At 38.4% G+C, this 19264-nt stretch overlaps 1 protein-coding gene across 1 annotated transcript in view; it reads left to right on the forward strand.

Annotated features, from left to right (window-relative positions):
* The window catches only part of LOC309619725 (uncharacterized protein), a 72180-nt gene that overhangs the window by 43612 nt on the left and 9304 nt on the right, over positions 1-19264 (forward strand). The window contains exons 13-17 of the mRNA XM_082375303.1: positions 16034-16233; positions 16756-16883; positions 17777-17886; positions 18151-18347; positions 18952-19194. Coding sequence (XP_082231429.1) covers positions 16034-16233; positions 16756-16883; positions 17777-17886; positions 18151-18347; positions 18952-19194 — 878 coding nt within the window. The remainder of the gene's footprint in view (positions 1-16033; positions 16234-16755; positions 16884-17776; positions 17887-18150; positions 18348-18951; positions 19195-19264) is intronic.

Here is a 19264-nt window from a genome sequence, read left to right on the forward strand (position 1 = left end):
AAATCCTGCCCTGCAAGCCAGGGAAGGGATGGTGAACCATCAAGTGATGAGTATTTGTCATGCAACAATCCTTCCTTAATTTGGAAGGACTCATGTCTTCAAATAGCATTTTTATGATTGATTTCTCTTTCCTGGCTTTCTGAATGTTTTACCGTTGCCTTACATTAAACAAAATACATTTTTAGGGTTTCCAGAAAGAAGTGAATCCTCCCAGATTATTAGCAGGGAACATGAAAGTACTGTGTCTTTGACTAACTTTAAATGAAAAAAATAAAATCATCTCATATAAATACAGTTTTACAGTTTACTTGTTTGCTTAAAATATGGCATCCAGAGGGCGGAAATTAACAGAAGAAGATATTTGTAATCATCAGTCAGTCATTGTACCATAGTCTCTTGGAATAAGGTCAGGAGCAGTCTATTCTTTTAGTAAAGACTGCAAGCGAGTACACATAACTGAGTGCGGCTGTCTTTGAGTCTGGGAGGACTACTCATATCAAGATATTTTTTCTGCCCCTCATGAACCAGAATAGCAAATATCTCATTTTAATTTATTCTGGAAAACTTGGTCCACATCTTTGAAAGAGTTAGTTCTTCATGAAGACTCCAATGGCCTCTTTCTCACTGGCCCTGTGCAGGTCCAGCAGCTCCTGGAGGGTTTCCGTGGGCAGCTGCAGCTTCTGGTCCATCTGCATTTCATAATGGGTAATGACGTTTTGCACTGCGACTGCGTTCTCGATCTCGGCCAATGCCAGGACTGCATTCTCCATGCAGGGCAGATCCCCACTGCTGATGGCATTGACAAAGGTCAGCACCAGGGTCTCTAGACCTAAGAAAGGGGATTTTAAGAAATAGTAGTTATCAGTTGTTGAGAGAGGAACAAACTGTATTCTATTTTTTTAATTTTTTTTTTAAGTGAATGATGGTTTTTATTTATTTTTTATTTTTTTTGCTGCGTTGGGTCTTCGTTGCTGTGCATGGCTTTCTCTAGTTGTGGTGAGTGGGGGCTACTCTACACTGCGGTGAGCAGGCTTCTCATTGTAGTGGCTTCTCTTGCTGCGGAGCATGGGCCCTAGAGCATGCAGGCTTCAGCAGTTGCGGCGTGCAGGCTCTAGAGCACAGGCTCAGTAGTTGTGGCACATGGGCTTAGCTGCTACACAGCAAGTGGGATCTTCCTGGACCAGGGATCGAACCCGTGTCCCCTGCATTGGCAGGCGGATTCTTAACCACTGCACCACCAGGGAAGTCCCAAAAATGTATTCTATTTAGTCTTGAGAATGTAAATTTAATTATTTTGAATCAACTGCTATAGTATTTTGTATGCTTTTCAAGTGTCACAAACAGTAGTTTTAAAGACTTTTTGAGAAAGAATTGTGATGGAATATTTTGTTAACCTCTTAGTTCAGAGGAGTTTAAAGCTGCTCTTTCTTTCTCCTTCCCTCAACCAAAAGGAAGATGTTGGAATGAATGGATTAGAATAAGGATATTTGGGTGATGAGATATTAGGTCTTGATCTTTTCTTAGCCTTCCTGTATCTCCCTTTTGTCTGCCTTCTTTCTATTTCCCTCCTAACTTCTAATTTATGAAAAAGGTCAAGGAGACAGTTTAGTGCACAAGTGTACAAGAGCACGTGTATGTGTGTGAGTGTATGCGTACATGTGGTGCAGGCCATTAGTCCTGTGTCTGGCCTAAATAACAGGGTCTTCCTAGATATTCTCTCATCAGAGCTCCATGCAATGTGACCATTTCATCCAGCTTTGCCAGGGATTTGCTGGTTTTAGCATTGAAAATCTCACATATCAGGAAATTACAGCCTCAGGCAAACTGGAGTGGTTGGGTCACCCTACAACTATCAGTGTTGGGGACTCAATCCTGGGCCTTCTCTTTCTATAGTTTTAAGTACCACATATATTTTAATTTCCTGCTTTGGCTTGATTTTTAAGCTTTAGATTTGTGTATTTAAATATCTGGATGGTATTCCTTCTTGTACACATCAGAGGAAAATACTAAATAATCCAAAACTAAACACCTTCATCCACTCTGGAAAACAATTCTTCCTCCAGGTATTTCTCTTAGTAAATAACATCCGTTCAAGCAGTTGCTTAAGCTCAGAACCCTGGAGTCAGGCTTGACACTTCCGTTTAATTCCTTCCACACACCCATATGCCCTCCATCATCAAAACTTATGAATTTGACATTCAAAATATGTGTGGATTCTATCTATTTTGACAATCTCATTTGCCACTGTCTTAGCCTAGCATAATCCCTATTTATTATTAAAATATTGCAAATATCATTCATCTTCTTATTGTTTCATGTACATCCCTCCAAAACATTATCTACAAAATACTCAGAAGGATTGTTTTAAACATAAATTATATAACATTACCTCTGTGCCTATAATTCTTCAAGATCCTCTCACTGGGCTCAAACTCTAATCTCCTTGAAGTCATCCACTAGTCCTTTCAGGTATGGTTCCCCGCACACTTCTCCAACCATGACACCACTCTTATTCACTCTACTCTTGTTCAAATCACACTATCTTGCCTTTACATTCTTGACATTGCAGAGATCTTTTCTGTCTCAGGCCTTCTCACATGATATTATCTCTGTCTGAAAACTACTCTGACTGTTCTTCTGATTAACTCCTACCCATTTTTAAGTTCTCATGTTACATGTCACTTTCAGAGACAAATATTCTCTGCCTTCAAACGCAAATTTTCTCCCACCTGCCTACACCCCTTCCTTTCTCATAGCAGTGTATTATTTTGATTTATTGTACTTATCACTGCTTGTCATTATGGTTAAATAGTTTAAATACCTTTTGCTCCCATCATGCTCGAATGAGGATTATGCCTAGTGGTTGGTGCATTGCAGGCACTCCTAATCAATTCACATATTTTTGAATTGATAAACAAGAGAATTGTGCTAAGGTTAACGGCAAAGCCTCACATACATGGTGTATTTGCCTTTTCCTGACTTTGTCAATCTATAGCTCTCCTGGAAGGAAATTTCATAAATAGGGAGCTGAGAAGGCTGGATTCTAGTTCTTTTCCTTTATTCACCTTGCTCATGTGAATATTAGATAACACTAGAAATAGTTTTAGTTCCCATGTAAAATTCACAATGTGATCCTTGTGGTATGTTTTCCTTGGCATCATTAGACTCTGTATTTGTCAGAAGTAACCCTCATGGTTCCCACTTCCATCATCTACAACGGGCAATAGGAAAGTCCACGTAAGGAGGGGCAGTGAGAGGGACTCACAAGGCCCTTTGACTGTGATGCCCCCTGAGAGAGTCTTGGCCTTGGAATGGCTGAGGATGTAGAAGCAGAAGTCTTCAAACTGTTCTCTGAATTCAGGGTTCATATCTTCCTCCTGTAGCTGCTCCAGGAGGGTGAGGTACTTCCTCTGAGCAGGGCGGTCAAAGATGAAGCACTTCTTCTCTGGGAAGAGCTTTTGGATACATAACTGAGGTTCATTAAAGTTTTTAGTTTTTTTTATCAGTACCTGGAGGAATGAAAATTAGAGGTAGTACAACTTCAGGCTGATTGCTTCAAATATATGACCCTTCAACTTAGTAATTTGCACAAATCCTATATTAAGAGGTAAATATTAACTAATCATGGATCAGACCAAAAAATTAAATTAAACGAAATTTCTTTTCTTCTCCAAGAAGGAGGTAACTTAAAATTAGACCCAATTGATTCATCTAAAGAATGTTTCATTTCCTCTAACAGAACAGTCAGGATAACAAAGTTATGAAATTATAATTTTCAGCACCTACATAGAAATGGTCATTGTGATATTGTTTTCTCTTTTTATGTTAGCCAATCATCAGGCCCAGTAACCTTGCTTTAGCTTCAGTGAAACTCCAGGTACTCATCAGCAGTGATGGGTTGTCCATTTGCTTCCAGCTCCAGGGTTAAATCTCTCAGAGTCCACACAAAGTCTGGAAAGAAGCTCACAAACTCAGCGGATTTTTGACCTCATGTTCACCAAGTGAGGATTTTGCCCTGATTCGATCTGTCAGTTTTGTCACATAGCTGAGATGCTAACATAGGAAAACTGCAGAAAATGAGTAGTACCTTTTATGCTGTATTTTCTCCCATAGTTTATATAAAATAATTTTTCTTAATTAGTTTATTCATTCATTCATTCCACAAACATTTATTGAAAACTTACTATGGGAGACCTTCAAGATGGCAGAGGAGTAAGACATGGAGATCACCTTCCTCCACACAAATACATCAAAAAAAATCTACATGTGGAACAACTCCTACAGAACACTTACTGAATGCTGGCAGAAGACCTCAGACTTCCAAAAGGGCATTAAAATCCCCATGTACCTGGGTCGGGCAAAAGAAAAAAGAAAAAACAGAGAAAAAAGAATAGGGACGGACCTGTGCTTCTGGGAGGGACCTGTGAAGGAGGAAAAGTTTCCACATGCTAGGAAGCCCCTTCACTTGCGGGGACAGGGAGGGGGAAGCTTCAGAGCCACAGAGGAGAGTGCAGCAACAGGGGTGCAGAGGGCAAAGCGGAGAGATTCCCACACAGAGGATTGGTGCCAACCAGCACTCACCAGCCTGAGATGCTTGTCTGCTCACCCACCGGGGCGGGTGGGGGCTGGGAGCTGAGGCTTGGGCTTCAGAGGTCAGACCCCAAGATGACTGGGGTTGGCTGCATTAAGACAGCCTGAAGGGGGCTAGTGTGCCACAGTTAGCCAGGAGGGAGTCCAGGAAAAAGTCTGGACCTGCCGGAGAGGCAAGAGACCATTGTTTCAGGGTGCGCAAGAAGAGGGGCTTCCTGTTCTGTGTGCCCAAAGATGGCAGAGCAGCGCCTAAGCAAGCTCCAGAGATGGGCACGAGCTGCGGCTATCATCTTGGACCCCAGAGACGGGCGTGGACCACTACCACTGCCACTGCTGCCACCAAGAATCCTGTGTGCAAGCACAGGTCACTCTCCACACCTCCCCTCTTGGGAGCCTGTGCAGCCCGCCACTGCCAGAGTCCCGTGATCCAGGGCCAACTTCCCTGGGAGAACACACGGCATGCCTCAGGCTGTTGCAATGTCATGCCAGCCTCTTTCACTGCAGGCACACCCTGCATTCCAATTATGACTACCATACCCCTCCCTCTCCCCAGCCTGAGTGAGCAAGAGACACCTGATCAGCCGCTGCTTTAACGCCTTCCTGTCTGGGTGGGGAAAAGACGCCTGAGGGCAGCCTACATGCAGAGACGGGGCCAGAACCAAAGCTGAACCCTAGGAGCTGTGCAAACAAACAAGAGAAAGGGACATTTCTGCGTGCAGCCTCAGGAGCAGTGGATTAAATCCTGCAATCAGCTTGATAAATCCTGCATCTGTGAAATACCTGAATAGAAAATGAATGTTCCCAAAACTGAGGCAGTGGTCTCTAGGAGCAACTATAGACTTGGGGTTTGCTTTGTGTGTTTGATTTGTTTTTGGTATTATGTTTATCTTAGTTTTTAGGGCTTGTTTTCATTGGTGGGTTTCTTTATTTCTTGGGTTGCTCTCTTCCTTTTTTTTTTTCTTTTTCCTTTTGTGTGTGTGTGTGTGTGTGTGTATGTTTCTTTGCATGATTTTGTCTGTTTAGATTTCTTTTACCATTTTTCCTGGGGTTCTGTCTGTTCATTTCTTTCTTTTTTTTTTTTTTAATGAGTGTGTGTGTTTCTTTGTGTGATTTTGTTTGTTTAGTTTTGCTTTTACTATTTGTTTTGGGGTGCTGTCTATTTTTTTCTTCTTCTTCTTTCTTTCTTTCTTTTCTTCCATGTCATGTGGCTGGCAGGGTCTTGGTGCTCCAGCCAGGTGTTGGGCCTGAGCCTCCAAGGTGGGAGAGCTAAGTTCAGGACATTGGACCACCAGAGACCTCCCGGCCCCACTTAATATCAATTGGCGAGAGGTCTCCCAGAGATCTCCATCTCAATGCTAAGACCCAGCTCCACCAAACAACCAGCCAAGCTCCAGTGCTGGACGTCCCATGCCAAACAACTAGCAAGACAGGAACACAAACTCACCCATTAGCAGAGAGGCTGCCTAAAATCATACTATGTTCACAGACACCTCAAAACACACAATCAGATGCAGCCCTGCCCACCAGAAAGACAAGATCCAGCTACACCCACCAAAACACAGGCAGCAGTCCCCCCCACCAGGAAGCTTACACAAGTCAGTGAACCAACCTCACCCACTGGGGGCAGACACTAAAAACAACGGGAACTACAAACCCATAGCCTGCGAAAAGGAGACCCCAAACACAGTAAGTTAAACAAAATGAGAAGACAGAGAATTATGCAGCAGATGAAAAAGCAAGGTAAAAATCCACCAGACCAAACAAATGAAGAGGAAATAGGCAGTCTACCTGAAAAAGAATTCAGAGTAATGATAGTAAAGATGACCCAAAATCTCAGAAATAGAATGGAAAAAATACAAGAAACGTTTAACAAGGACCTAGAAGAACTAAAGAGCAAACAAAGAATGATGAACAACACAATAAATGAAATTAAAAATTCTCTAGAAGGAATCAATAGCAGAACAACTGAGACAGAAGAATGGTTAAGTAACCTGGAAGATAAAATAGTGAAAATAACTACCACAGAGCAGAATAAAGAAAAAAGAATGAAAAGAATTGAGGACAGTCTCAGAGACACCTGGGGCAACATTAAATGCATCAACATTCGGATTATAGGGGTCCCAGAATTAGAAGAGAAAAAGAAAGGGTCTAAGAAAATATTTGAAGGATTATAATTGAAAATTTCCCTAACATGGGAAAGGAAATAGTAAATCAAGCCCAGGAAGCACAGAGTATACAGGATAAATCCAAGGAGAAACACGCCAAGACACATATTAATCAAACTATCAAAAATTAAATACAAAGAAAAAATATTAAAAGCAGCAAGGGAAAAGCAACAAATAACACACAAGGGAATCCCCATAAGCTTAACAGCTGATCTTTCAGCAAAAACTCTGCAAGCCAGAAGGGAGTGGCAGGACATATTTAAAGTGATGAAAAGGAAAAATCTACAACCGAGATTACTCTACCCAGCAAGGATCTCATTCAGATTCGTTGGAGAAATTAAAACCTTTACAGACAAGCAAAAGCTAAGAGAATTCAGCATCACCAAACCAGCTTTACAACAAATGCTAAAGGAACTTCTCTAGGCAGGAAACACAAGAGAAGGAAAAGACCAACAATAACAAATCCAAAACTATTAAGAAAATGGTAATAGGAACATACATATCGATAGTTACCTTAAATGTAAATGGATTAAATGTTCCAACCAAAAGACACAGACTCGCTGAATGGATACAAAAACAAGACCCGTATATATGCTGTCTACAAGAGACCCACTTCAGACCCAGGGACACATACAGACTGAAAGTGAGGGGATGGAAAAAGATATTCCATGCAAATGGAAATCAGAAGAAAGCTGGAGTAGCAATTCTCATATCAGACAAAATAGACTTTAAAATAAAGACTATTACAAGAGACAAAGAAGGACACTACATAATGATCAAGGGATCAATCCAAGAAGAAGATATAACAATTGTAAATATTTATGCACCCAACATAGGAGCACCTCAATACCTAAGGCAAATGCTAACAGCCATAAAGGGGAAATCGACAGTAACACAGTAATAGTAGGGGACTTTGACACCTCACTTCCACCAATGGACAGATCATCCAAAATGAAAATAAATAAGGAAACACAAGCTTTAAATGGCACATTAGACAAGATGGACTTAATTGATATTTATAGGACATTCCATCCAAAAACAACAGAATAAACTTTCTTCTCAAGTGCACATGGAACATTCTCCAGGATAAATCATATCTTGGGTCACAAATAAAGCCTTGGTAAATTTAAGAAAATCGAAATTGTATCAAGTGTCCTTTCGACCACACACCCAAGAGACTAGATATTAATTACAGGAAAAAACTGTAAAAAAATACAAAAACATGGAGGCTAAACAATACGCTACTAAATAACCAAGAGATCACTGAAGAAATCAAAGAGGAAATCAAAAAATACCTAGAACCAAACGACAATGAAAACACGACGACCCAAAACCTATGGGATGCAGCAAAAACAGTTCTAAGAGGGAAGTTTACAGTCATACAGTCCTACCTCAAAAACAAGAAAATTCCAAATAAACAACCTAACCTTACCTCTTAAGCAATTAGAGAAAGAGGAACAAAAAACCCTCAAAGTTAGCAGAAGGAAAGAAATCAGATCAGAAATAAATGAAAAAGAAATGACGGAAATAATAGCAAAGATCAATAAAACTAAAAGTTGGTTCTCTGAGAAAATAAACAGAATTGATAAACCATTAGCCAGACTCATCAGGGATAAAAGGGAGAAGACTCAAATCAACAGATTTAGAAATGAAAAAGGAGAAATAACAACTGGCACAGCAGAAATACAAAGGCTCATGAGAGACTACTACAAGCAACTCTATGCCAATAAAATGGACAGCCTGGAAGAAATGGACAAATTCTTAGAAAAGTACAACCTTCCAAGACAGAACCAGGAAGAAATAGAAAATATGAACAGACCAATCACAAGCACTGAAATTGAAATTGTGACTAAAAATCTCTCAACAAACAAAAGCCCAGGATCAGATGTCTATACTGGTGAATTCTATCAAACATTTAGAGAAGAGCTAACATCTATCCTTCTCAAAATCTTCCAAAATATAACAGAGGGAGGAACACTCCCAAACTCATTCTATGAGGCACCATCACCCTGATACCAAAACCAGACAAAGATGTCACAAAAAAAGAAAATTACAGACCAATATCACTGAACATAGATGCAAAATCCTCAACCAAAGACTAGCAAACAGAATACAACAGCACATTAAAAGGACCATGATCAATTGGGGTTTATCCCAGGAATGCAAGGATTCTTCAATATACACAAATCAATCAATGTGATACAACATATTAACAAATTGAAGCATAAAACCATATGATAATCTCAATAGATGCAGAAAAATCTTTTGACAAAATTCAAAACCCATTTATGATAAAAACTCTCCAGAAAGTAGGCATAGAGCAAACCTACCTCAACATAATAAAGGCCATATATGACAAACCCACAGCAAACATCATTCTCAATGGTGAAAAACTGAAAGCATTTCCTCCAAGATCAGGAACAAGACAAGGGTGCCCACTCTCACCACTATTATTCAACATAGTCTTGGAAGTTTTAGCCACAGCAGTCAGAGAAGAAAAAGAAATAAAAGGAATCCAAATTCGAAAAGAAGAAGTAAAACTGTCACTGCTTGCAGATGACATGATACTATACATAGAGAATCCTAAAGATGCTGCCAGAAAACTACTAGAGCTATCAATGAATTTGGTAAAGTAGCAGGATACAAAATTAATGCCCAGAAATCTCTTGCATTCCTATACATTAACAATGAGAAATCAGAAAGAGAAATTAAGGAAACACTCCCATTTACCACTGCAACAAAAAGAATAAAATACCTAAGAATAAACCTATCTAAGGAGACAAAAGACCTGTATGCAGAAAACTATAAGACACTGATGAAATAAATTAAAGACAATACAAACAGAAGGAGAGATATACCATGTTCTTGGATTGGAAGATTCAACATTGTGAGAATGACTATACTACCCCAAAAAATCTACAGATTCAATGCAATCCCTATCAAACTACCAATGGCATTTTTCACAGAACTAGAACAAAAAATTTCACAATTTGTATGGAAACACAAAAGACCCCAAATAGCCAAATCAATCTTGGGAAAGAAAAACGGAGCTGGCGGAATCAGGTTCCCTGACTTCAGACTATACTACAAAGCTACAGTAATCAAGACAGTATGGTACTGACACAAAAAAAGAAATATAGATCAATGGAACAGGATATAAAGCCTAGAGTTAAACCCACGCACATATGGTCAACTTATGTTTGACAAAGGAGGCAAGGATGTTCAATGGAGAAAAGACAGTCTCTTCAATAACTTGTGCTGAGAATACTGGACAGCTACATGTAAAAGAATGAAATTAGAACACTTCCTAACACCATACACAAAAACAAACTCAAAATGGATTAAATACCTAAATATAAGACCGAACACTATAAAACTCTTAGAGGAAAACAGGCAGAACACTCTATGGCATACATCACAGCAAGATCCTTTTTGACTGACCTCCTAGAGAAATTGAAATGAAAACAAAAATAAACAAATGGGACCTATTGAAACTTAAAAGATTTTGCACAGCAAAGGAAACCATAAACAACACTAAAAGACAAACTTCAAATGGTAGAAAATATTTGCAAAGGAAACAACTGACAAAGGATTCATCTCCAACATATATAAGCATGCCATTTAGCTCAATATCAAAAAAACAAACAACCCAATCCAAAAATGGGTGGAAGACCTAAATAGATATTTCTGCAAAGAAGATATACAGATTGCCAACAAACACGTGAAAGGATGCTCACCATCACTCATCATTAGAGAAATCCAAATCAAAACTACAATGAGATATCACCTCACACCAGTTAGAATGGTCATCATCAGAAAATTTACAAGCAACAAATGCTGGAGATGGTTTGGAGAAAAGGGAACCGTCTTGCACTGTTTGTGGGAATGTAAATTGATAGAGCCACTATGGAGAACAGTATGGAGATTCCTTAAAAAACTAAAAATAGAATTACCATATGACCCAGCAATCCCACTACTGGGCATATACCCAGAGAAAACCATAATTCAAAAAGACACATGCACCCCAATGTTCACTGCAGCACTATTTACAATAGCCAGGTCATGGAAGCAACCTAAATGCCCATCAACAGATGAATGGATAAAGAAGATGTGGTATATTTATATAATGGAATATTAGCCATAAAAAGGAATGAAATTGGGTCAGTTTTAGAGATGTGGATGGACCTAGAGTCTGTCATACAGAGTGAAGTAAGTCAAAAAGAGAAAAATAATTATCATATATTAACACATATATGTGGAATCTAGAAAAATGGTACAGATGAAACAGTTTGCAAGGCAGAGATAGAGACACAGATGTAGAGAACAAACGTGTGGACACCAAGGGGGGAAAGAGAGGGTGTGGGATGAGTTGGGAGATTGGGATTGACATATATACACTAATATGTATAAAACAGATAACTAGTAAGAACCTGCTGTATAAAAAATAAATTAATTAAAATTTAAAAAAATGTTAGCCTTAGAAAAGGAAAATCTTGTCACATGCTACAACATGGGTTAAGTATGAAGATGTTATTTTAAAAAAATAACCCAGTTAGAAAAAGATCAGTACCTTCTGATTCCACTTATATGAGGTATGTAAGGTAGTCAAACTCATAGAAACATAAAGTAGAATGCTGGTTGTCAAGGGCTAGGGTGAAAGGTTAAGGGGGAGTTGTTCAATGGGTATAGAGTTTCAGTTTTGCAGGATGAAGAAGCTCTGGAGATCTGTTCCACAATGATGGAATATAATTAACATGTAAGTATAGTTAATCTGTACACTTAAAATAGAATGGTAAAATTTATGTTGTTTTTTAACCACAATTAAAAAGGAAACATAATAATATAAGAATATGCATAACAATTTGAACTGAAATATAGAAAACTGCACAATAATACTGAAAGACTAAAAAAGAGTTTTAAATAAATAAAGCAACAATCGATACTCCAAAGTGAAAGCAATTAACTAAAAATAGTATCTATGAGTCAGTTTCTCTTTCCTGTACCAATCAGGAAGGAGCTGGTTTCCTAACATCCAGTCAATTTCTGAGAAACTAAGTTTATACCTGCTTTTGCTTTCCATTGGCATGTGTTCAATAAAATAGTTGCAAGTTGGCTTTAATTGACATAAGAAAACCTTTTCTCATGAGAAAAAGTAGAGGAGAGCCAGAGGCTTTTAATTTATAAAATGACTAATCAGAATGTTAGTATAGTTAATAAGGCTACAGCACCAGAGTGTTTCAGTCCACTTTTGCAAATACAGAGCCATGGTGGGCAAAAGGGTGAAGGGGATTAAGAGGTACATACCTCTAGTTATATAATGCATAAACCACAGGGATGTAATATACAGCATAAGGAATATGGTCAGTGATATTTTAATAACTTTAATAACTTTGTATAATATACAGCATAAGGAATATGGTCAGATGATATTTTAAAACTTTGTATGATATTTTAATAACTTTGTATGAGATCAGATGGTTACAGACTTATTGTGGTGATCATTTCATAATGTATGCACATGTCAAATTATTATGTAGTACACCTGACACTAATATAATATTGTATGTCAACTATATTTCAATTTAAAAGTTATTTTATAAAATGTAAGAAAAAACCAACATATCAATATTATATATACATAAAATATATAATTTTAAAAGTATAACTAAATTGACAAACAAAATACTTTACATAGGCATTTTACTATTTCTTCTACACTTCAAATTGGAAAAATGTGGGGTTACCTTCATATTTGGAGCCATTTTATATTTAGTCACACATAATATCCATTGAGTTTATACTCTCTTCCAAACTCTGTTTTAATTGCTGGAGACACACACATCTGTGAACACATGAGGTCCCTGTTTTTATGAACTTGAATTTCAGGTAGTCATAGGGAAAAGTAAAAAAAAAAGCAAGGTGATGGGTTGGAGATTAACTTTCATGGAAGACCTCAGTGAGAAGATGCCATTTAGCTGAGATCAGTAGATTAAGAAGGAACCAATCTTGCCAAGATCAGGGGTAAGAAAGTTTCAGATGCAGAAAATTGCTGTACATAGATCGCTAAGGCAGGAAGAAACTAGGTGTGTTCCAGCAACTGAAAGACCCAGATAAATCACATTTTTCAAAGCAAGTTAAAGTGCTACTTACTCAGAGACACTTTAAAAGATAATGGCAAAGAAGGAAAGAAAGGAGTGTACTTTATTTGTTAAATTTCAGACACTGGCTTCCAGGTGTGGAGAAATATGTTTATACTATGAGATCAGGAGAGAAACTTACAGATATCTCCCTTTCTCCTCACGTCCCTATTCCTTCCTTCAGAAACATTGTTCAGGGGGAGAAAAAACATAGTTTAAGGGTAAACAGAGTTTCAAATTTGCATCCCACCTCTATAACTTGCTTAATGAATCTGAACAGGCATATTATTTTACCCTCCCTCAAGCCTCCTGCAAGATGGAGACAATACCGCTCATTTTGCATGACTGTATTCAGGACTGAATTAGACATGTAACATGTGTACCTCTTAGAAAGCAATCAAGAAATAAAACTGTTACTTCTGCTATTCATTTAGCAAACATGGAAAGGCAGTATAATGAAGTGGCTTAACAAGAGGGTTTGGAATCAAGAATGATTCGGTTCAGATTATTTACAGTGCTGTGATTTGGGACAAGACATTAAATCTTTCTGTGCCTCAGTTTCTATAAAATGGTGGGGAAATGTTTGTTATGAGATATCAGTTATTTAACCCATGTAGAACGGACAGCACTGAGCCTGGAACACATGTGCAACACATGGAGCCCCTTCCAGCCTGTGCACTGGGTATTAAGTTCCAGGGGCCGCATGTTCACGAATGTGTAAGATGTGTCCTTTTCCTCACTTACGGCATGCACAAATGAGGAGCCAGGTCCACTGTAAGTGTGTCCATTATTTAAAGAAATTAAACCTAAAAATATGCTTCCTCATTCTAGGTTTCCCAAAGTGACCCCCAATCCCGGGATACATTCCATTATATTTAAGCATCTAATAGACACTTTTTTAAACACTAAATTGTTTCTAAGATGTCTTTCAAAAAAAATTAATGTGAAGGTTCTAGTTGAGAAGTAGTGTCAAACCCGTGTTCCCTCCAAAGAGGATAGCTTCCAAAAATTCCTTTTACAGTTATTGAGTCACTGTTCTGTTTTCAGTGCTTTCAGTTTCATATTACTCTAAATCTCTTACAGAGGTTGCTTCACTTCTTCTGTCTGGTCTCTACAGGCAATCAGGCAAGCCCCATGACATTGGATGGGTGAAATAAAAGTCTAACCATCTAGTGAGAGACAGAGAAGTTACAGAACCACTCCACCTAAACTGAGAAGAAAACAGGTAAGAACTCTACTTTTTCCTCAAAGCAGCTTTGTCTCCAGTGCTAAAGCAGCCTTGCTCTGGGAAAAGGAGCCCATGTTAAGATTAGTGCAGGGGTGGGAAGGGATTTTTAAGGGTTAGTTAGTTTTCTAAAAAATGACCAGCATTAAAATAGGTTGCAGCTGAGCCTAATGTGGGACACGAGGTCAGATGAAATCCTGGTGTTATCAGGTGGCAGCACATCCCTGGGTCATTACTGTGCTTGTGTAGAATTAGGCACCAGGGACATGGAGCTAAACTAAGATCTTGAAATGCATTAGGATTGTCTTTCTCTTTGCTGATGTTGTCTGTGTTGACTGGGGACACAATTAAATTACCATTGTCTTTGATACAACTTGCTCAATACTGATGTGACTGCAGCTAAGAAACTGAAAGGGCGACAAATATGTTATTTTCATGAGAAGGAAAGAATAGTAAATGAGATGCAGTGGAATCAGCTACATGACACTGTTAAAGACAAAGAAAATAACTGAAACCCAAAGTGAAAGATGTAGATTCATGAAAATACCATACTCTTCAGTCCTACATTTGAACTTTGTTTCAAAGTGGACTTCTTCTTTTAGAAATAGCTCAAGTTCACTAGATCCAATTTCTTGGTGTCAACTCACTCCTTACCCCTTAGGAGCAGAATTCAGCCCCATTACTTTACTAAAAAGCTTCCTCTTTAAAGAATCTACTGTGGTGCAGCACTGAAGGCACCACCTTTGTTTACTTTGCCCTCTCTGTGCTCTCAAGAAGTTTTGATCTTGCCTTTTGGAAACTCTTCCTCTGAATTCCTTGGCTTGGCATTAGCTTATTCATCACCTACCTTGTCTGACACCTCTCTCTTCTTTTCAGCTTCCCCTCCCCTTTTCCATCCCCATCCCCTCCTCTTTACCCCTACTCCTCTTCCTCCTCTACCTGTTTCTACTTCTCCTCTACAAAATGGAAAAAAATAAGAAAACAGAAAACCTGGAAGTGCATGGCTGGAAATATAGATATTTTCTATCAACAACTTTCTTCCTTAGTTCTCCTGATCCGTCTCCTGAGCTTTTAATCTTTATTTCATTGTCTTTTGTTCCCTTACACACACACACACACACACACACACACACACACACACATATACACACACACACGTACAAATACGATTTTTAGCAACATGCAGTATTTGTAGATGTGCACTTTACCCCCACTTAGTTGGAGGCTAATTTATTTTGAAGCTAATAAATTTTAAGTTTCAGAGCCCCTTGCTTCCACAAGCCCATACCAAGGGTCCCTAGCCATGTGTTTCACAAGGTCACATATTTTTATAAAATTTGCCAAAGTAAGTTCCACTTCTAGAATAGCAGTGTGAGAAGTTCTGTGGACCCTTATCCCAGTAAAAATAAGGATAACTAGTGAGAAAAAACACATTTCAAATCACTGGAAATTGTTCAGAGACATATATCAAGTGACGAACATTTATTCATGAAATTCTTTATTCATAGTAAGAATTAGTGAATAAATAAATAAATATTGTATTTCTCACACATAGCCAGGATGTACAACGAATCTCTCTGAATCTTATTCTATTTTACATTTAATGTCTAGTATAAATTTTTAAATGAAAGTCCAAAATAAAAGCTTTCCATGGTAAACTAAATGGAAGATTTTGTTCATGAGGGTGGTTGAATGTTGATAAATCACTGTCATATCAATATTTTTTAATGGACTACTTTGATAATACTTCTGTAACTTTCTAAAATGTCTTTCCCTCATCTATCTCACTGTTGACACAAAACTAGGTCATGTTGGGGGATTTTATGATTCCTCCTTCTGAATGCAAAATAACCTTGCGAAAGCTCTTGATCTGCTTAGACCAGAAATTCTAATTCATCCCATCTCTTCCCCTGCAGACAAGGGAACATGGCCTCAGAGATCCACATGCCAGGCCCAGAGTGCCTCATCGAGAACACTAATGGGCGACTGTTGGTTAATCCGAGAGCTCTGAAGATCCTGTCTGCCATTCAGCAGCCCGTTGTGGTGGTGGCTATCGTGGGCCTCTACCGCACCGGCAAATCCTACCTGATGAACAAGCTGTCTGGGAAGAACAAGGGTGAGTGGCACTAGCAAAGCCCAGCCGAGTCCCTTCTGCCCACCCACACTCCCAGCGTGCAGAACAGTGATGTGAGGAGAGGAAGTTAGAGATCTGGGAGGAATATTGAAAGCTAACTTTCAATACAGTGATGGGCTTCTTACACTTACTCTGTGCTGGAAGATAAGAGTCAACTCTTTCTCACCACTTTGCCTTAATTTTCTCTTTAAAGTATAAATATGCCTTTCTGGAAGGAGTAAGGTAGTAATAAAGAAAATTAATGCAGATAATAATAAACAATAAAACATTTACTAAAATGTATGTGGATTAACATCAAGCTTATACTGATCTTTAAGGTAAAATAAATATTTCAGTTTGTACTGAATGTTCTAATTTCTCTCTTTTTCTGGTTGCAATTAAGATCAATACTGATTATGTTTTCATTTGTCTCTTTAAACCTTGATTTTGTTAACTATTATCTCAATTTCAAGATCCATCTGCTACTAAAACTCCACCCTTTCTTAACCCCATGCCCCCTTGCAGGTTTTTCTCTGGGCTCCACGGTACAATCTCACACGAAGGGCATCTGGATGTGGTGTGTGCCTCATCCCAAGAAGCCAGACCATACTCTAGTTCTGCTTGATACTGAGGGCCTGGGGGATGTGGAGAAGGTAAGGACTGAGGATTCAAATTTGGACTAAGCCCCTCATGTCTGAATATTCTCTACACTATTTAATTTTTCTTTAAATAAGACCTTGCACTTAACCACGTTTTTTCATTTCTGTTTACATGCCATGAGACCCAGTTTAGCAATGAGGGGTCAGGAAAATATTTATAAGGCAGAATCCTAGAGGAAGAGCATAGTGGTCAGTTGACAGTATTCTAATTTTTAAAAGGCTGTAAGCTAAGCCAGTTAACCCAGATGCATAAAGGGAATACAAATAAATTCAAAATAATGAATCTTATCCTGCAAAGAATTTTAGTTAAGGATTTAGGTTCTGAAGTCCCATACCCTTGGCTTTAAATTTAAAGTCTGTCAGTAATTCAATGATCTTAGCAAATTATTTGATCTCTTTTAACCTCAGCTTTCTGATCTGTAAAACAGATGTAATAGATCTACATTTGCCTCATAGTATTGTTTTGAATACTTAAAAGATAAGTAATGGAAAGTGTTAGGTGCACAACAGTTGCTCAGTGAGATAGATACATGTATTATTACCCTTATATTAAGACAATTGTTCTGTAAAAATAAAGAGAAAAGTTTACATTTAAATTATATTTAAGGCCTTAGAATGCCCACAAGCAATGACTATTTGTTTGCAATTATCTACCAATGATTATAAGACGGTCTAGTGAGAATCAGGGTAAACCAAAAACACTAATCAGAAAACTATTCAAAGTTCAAGTCCTACTAACAATCATTTTTGCTTGGATTTGGTTTCCTCTTATAGGGTATTAGTCTAAAAAAAACTCTAATTAAATGAGCATCCTTTTACTACTGCTGATCTGAAAAGTGCCATGAGAATGAAAAATAATCCTGGTCCAAATGTACTCTGATTTCCAGGGTGACAACCAGAATGACTCCTGGATCTTTGCCCTAGCAATACTCCTGAGCAGCACTTTTGTGTACAATAGTATGGGAACCATCAACCAGCAGGCCATGGACCAACTTCAGTATCCTTTTCAGGTTCAAACCAGCATCAAAGTCAGAGGTATTAATAAAACAGCTGCCTAACTGTGAGTCCTTGTGAATCAAGCACAAAAAGGGAAATATAAAAAATAATTCAAGGGCAGGGGGAAAATCCTACGTATCAATACCTACTGAAGAATTGATACTTGGGTTAAGAACAAAGGCGAAACAAGGGTTTTGTATATGTAACTAATATAGGGTGGTGGGCACTGTTCTTTTATGCCAGTTTTCCTTAATTTGCTGCTCAGCTATGTGACGGAGCTCACAGATAGAATCAGGGCAAAAGTCTCACCTGAAGTGGATGGGGTTGAGGATTCAGCTGACTTTGTGAGCTTCTTTCCAGACTTTGTATGGACACTGAGGGATTTCTCCCTAGACTTGGAGGCAGATGGACAATCCATCACAGCAGACGAGTACCTGGAGAATTCACTCAAGCTTAAGAAAGGTAAAGGGAACTTAGAATTGGTAAATGGGATGACAAAACACTAAAAACTATCGTTCTTTAGTTTTCTATCAACAGTTTTCTTATATTTATAGTTTCTATTTCTTTTCGGGGTGATTACTAAAAATTAACACTTGTTTACTATCTGAATTAATAGATTTGATTTTATTTACTCCCTGTTTTAAGAACAGGTTTCATTTCTTTCACGTTTCCCTGTGCTGTGATTAGACTTACATTATGTCCCTGCTTAGGGCTTGTGGTGCTGTAATTAACCAAAGAATATGGAGTAGAATAGGTAATTTATTTGAAGAAAATAAATAAAAGCATGAACCGTGCACTAGTCTAGGGGTTGGCAAAGGATGGCTCACAGGCAAATAATGTCCAATCCAGCCTGCCAGCTGATTTTGTAAATAAGGTTTTATTGGAATAATGCTATGCCCATTCATTTATAGACTGTCTATGGCTGCTTTCATGCTACAGTAGTAGAATTGAGTACTTGGAAAAGAGACCATCTGGCTTGCAAAGCCTAAAATATTTACTGTTTGGCCCTTTACATAAAAAGTTTGCAAGCCCCTATATTAGGCAAATTCTTTTTGTCTTCTTCCAGGTACCAGTCAAAAAGATAAAAATTTTAATCTGCCTCGACTCTGTATCCGGAAGTTCTTCCCAAAGAAGAAATGCTTTATCTTCGATCGGCCCACTAATAGGAAGAAACTGGGCCAGCTTGAGAAACTGTGTGATGATGAGCTGGACTCCGAATTTGTGCAACAAGCTGCAGTCTTCTGTTCCTACATCTTTAGAAATTCCAAAACTAAAACCCTTTCAGGAGGCATCAAGGTCAATGGACCTCGTGAGTTCTCTTCCCAGTCTTTACTCTCACTGTTAAGACTAAAAGATGCTTTGAAAAATGCACATCTACT

This window comes from Balaenoptera borealis (genome assembly GCF_965194805.1).
Source record: "Balaenoptera borealis genome assembly, chromosome: 1".
NCBI classification, from domain to species: Eukaryota; Metazoa; Chordata; class Mammalia; order Artiodactyla; family Balaenopteridae; genus Balaenoptera; species Balaenoptera borealis.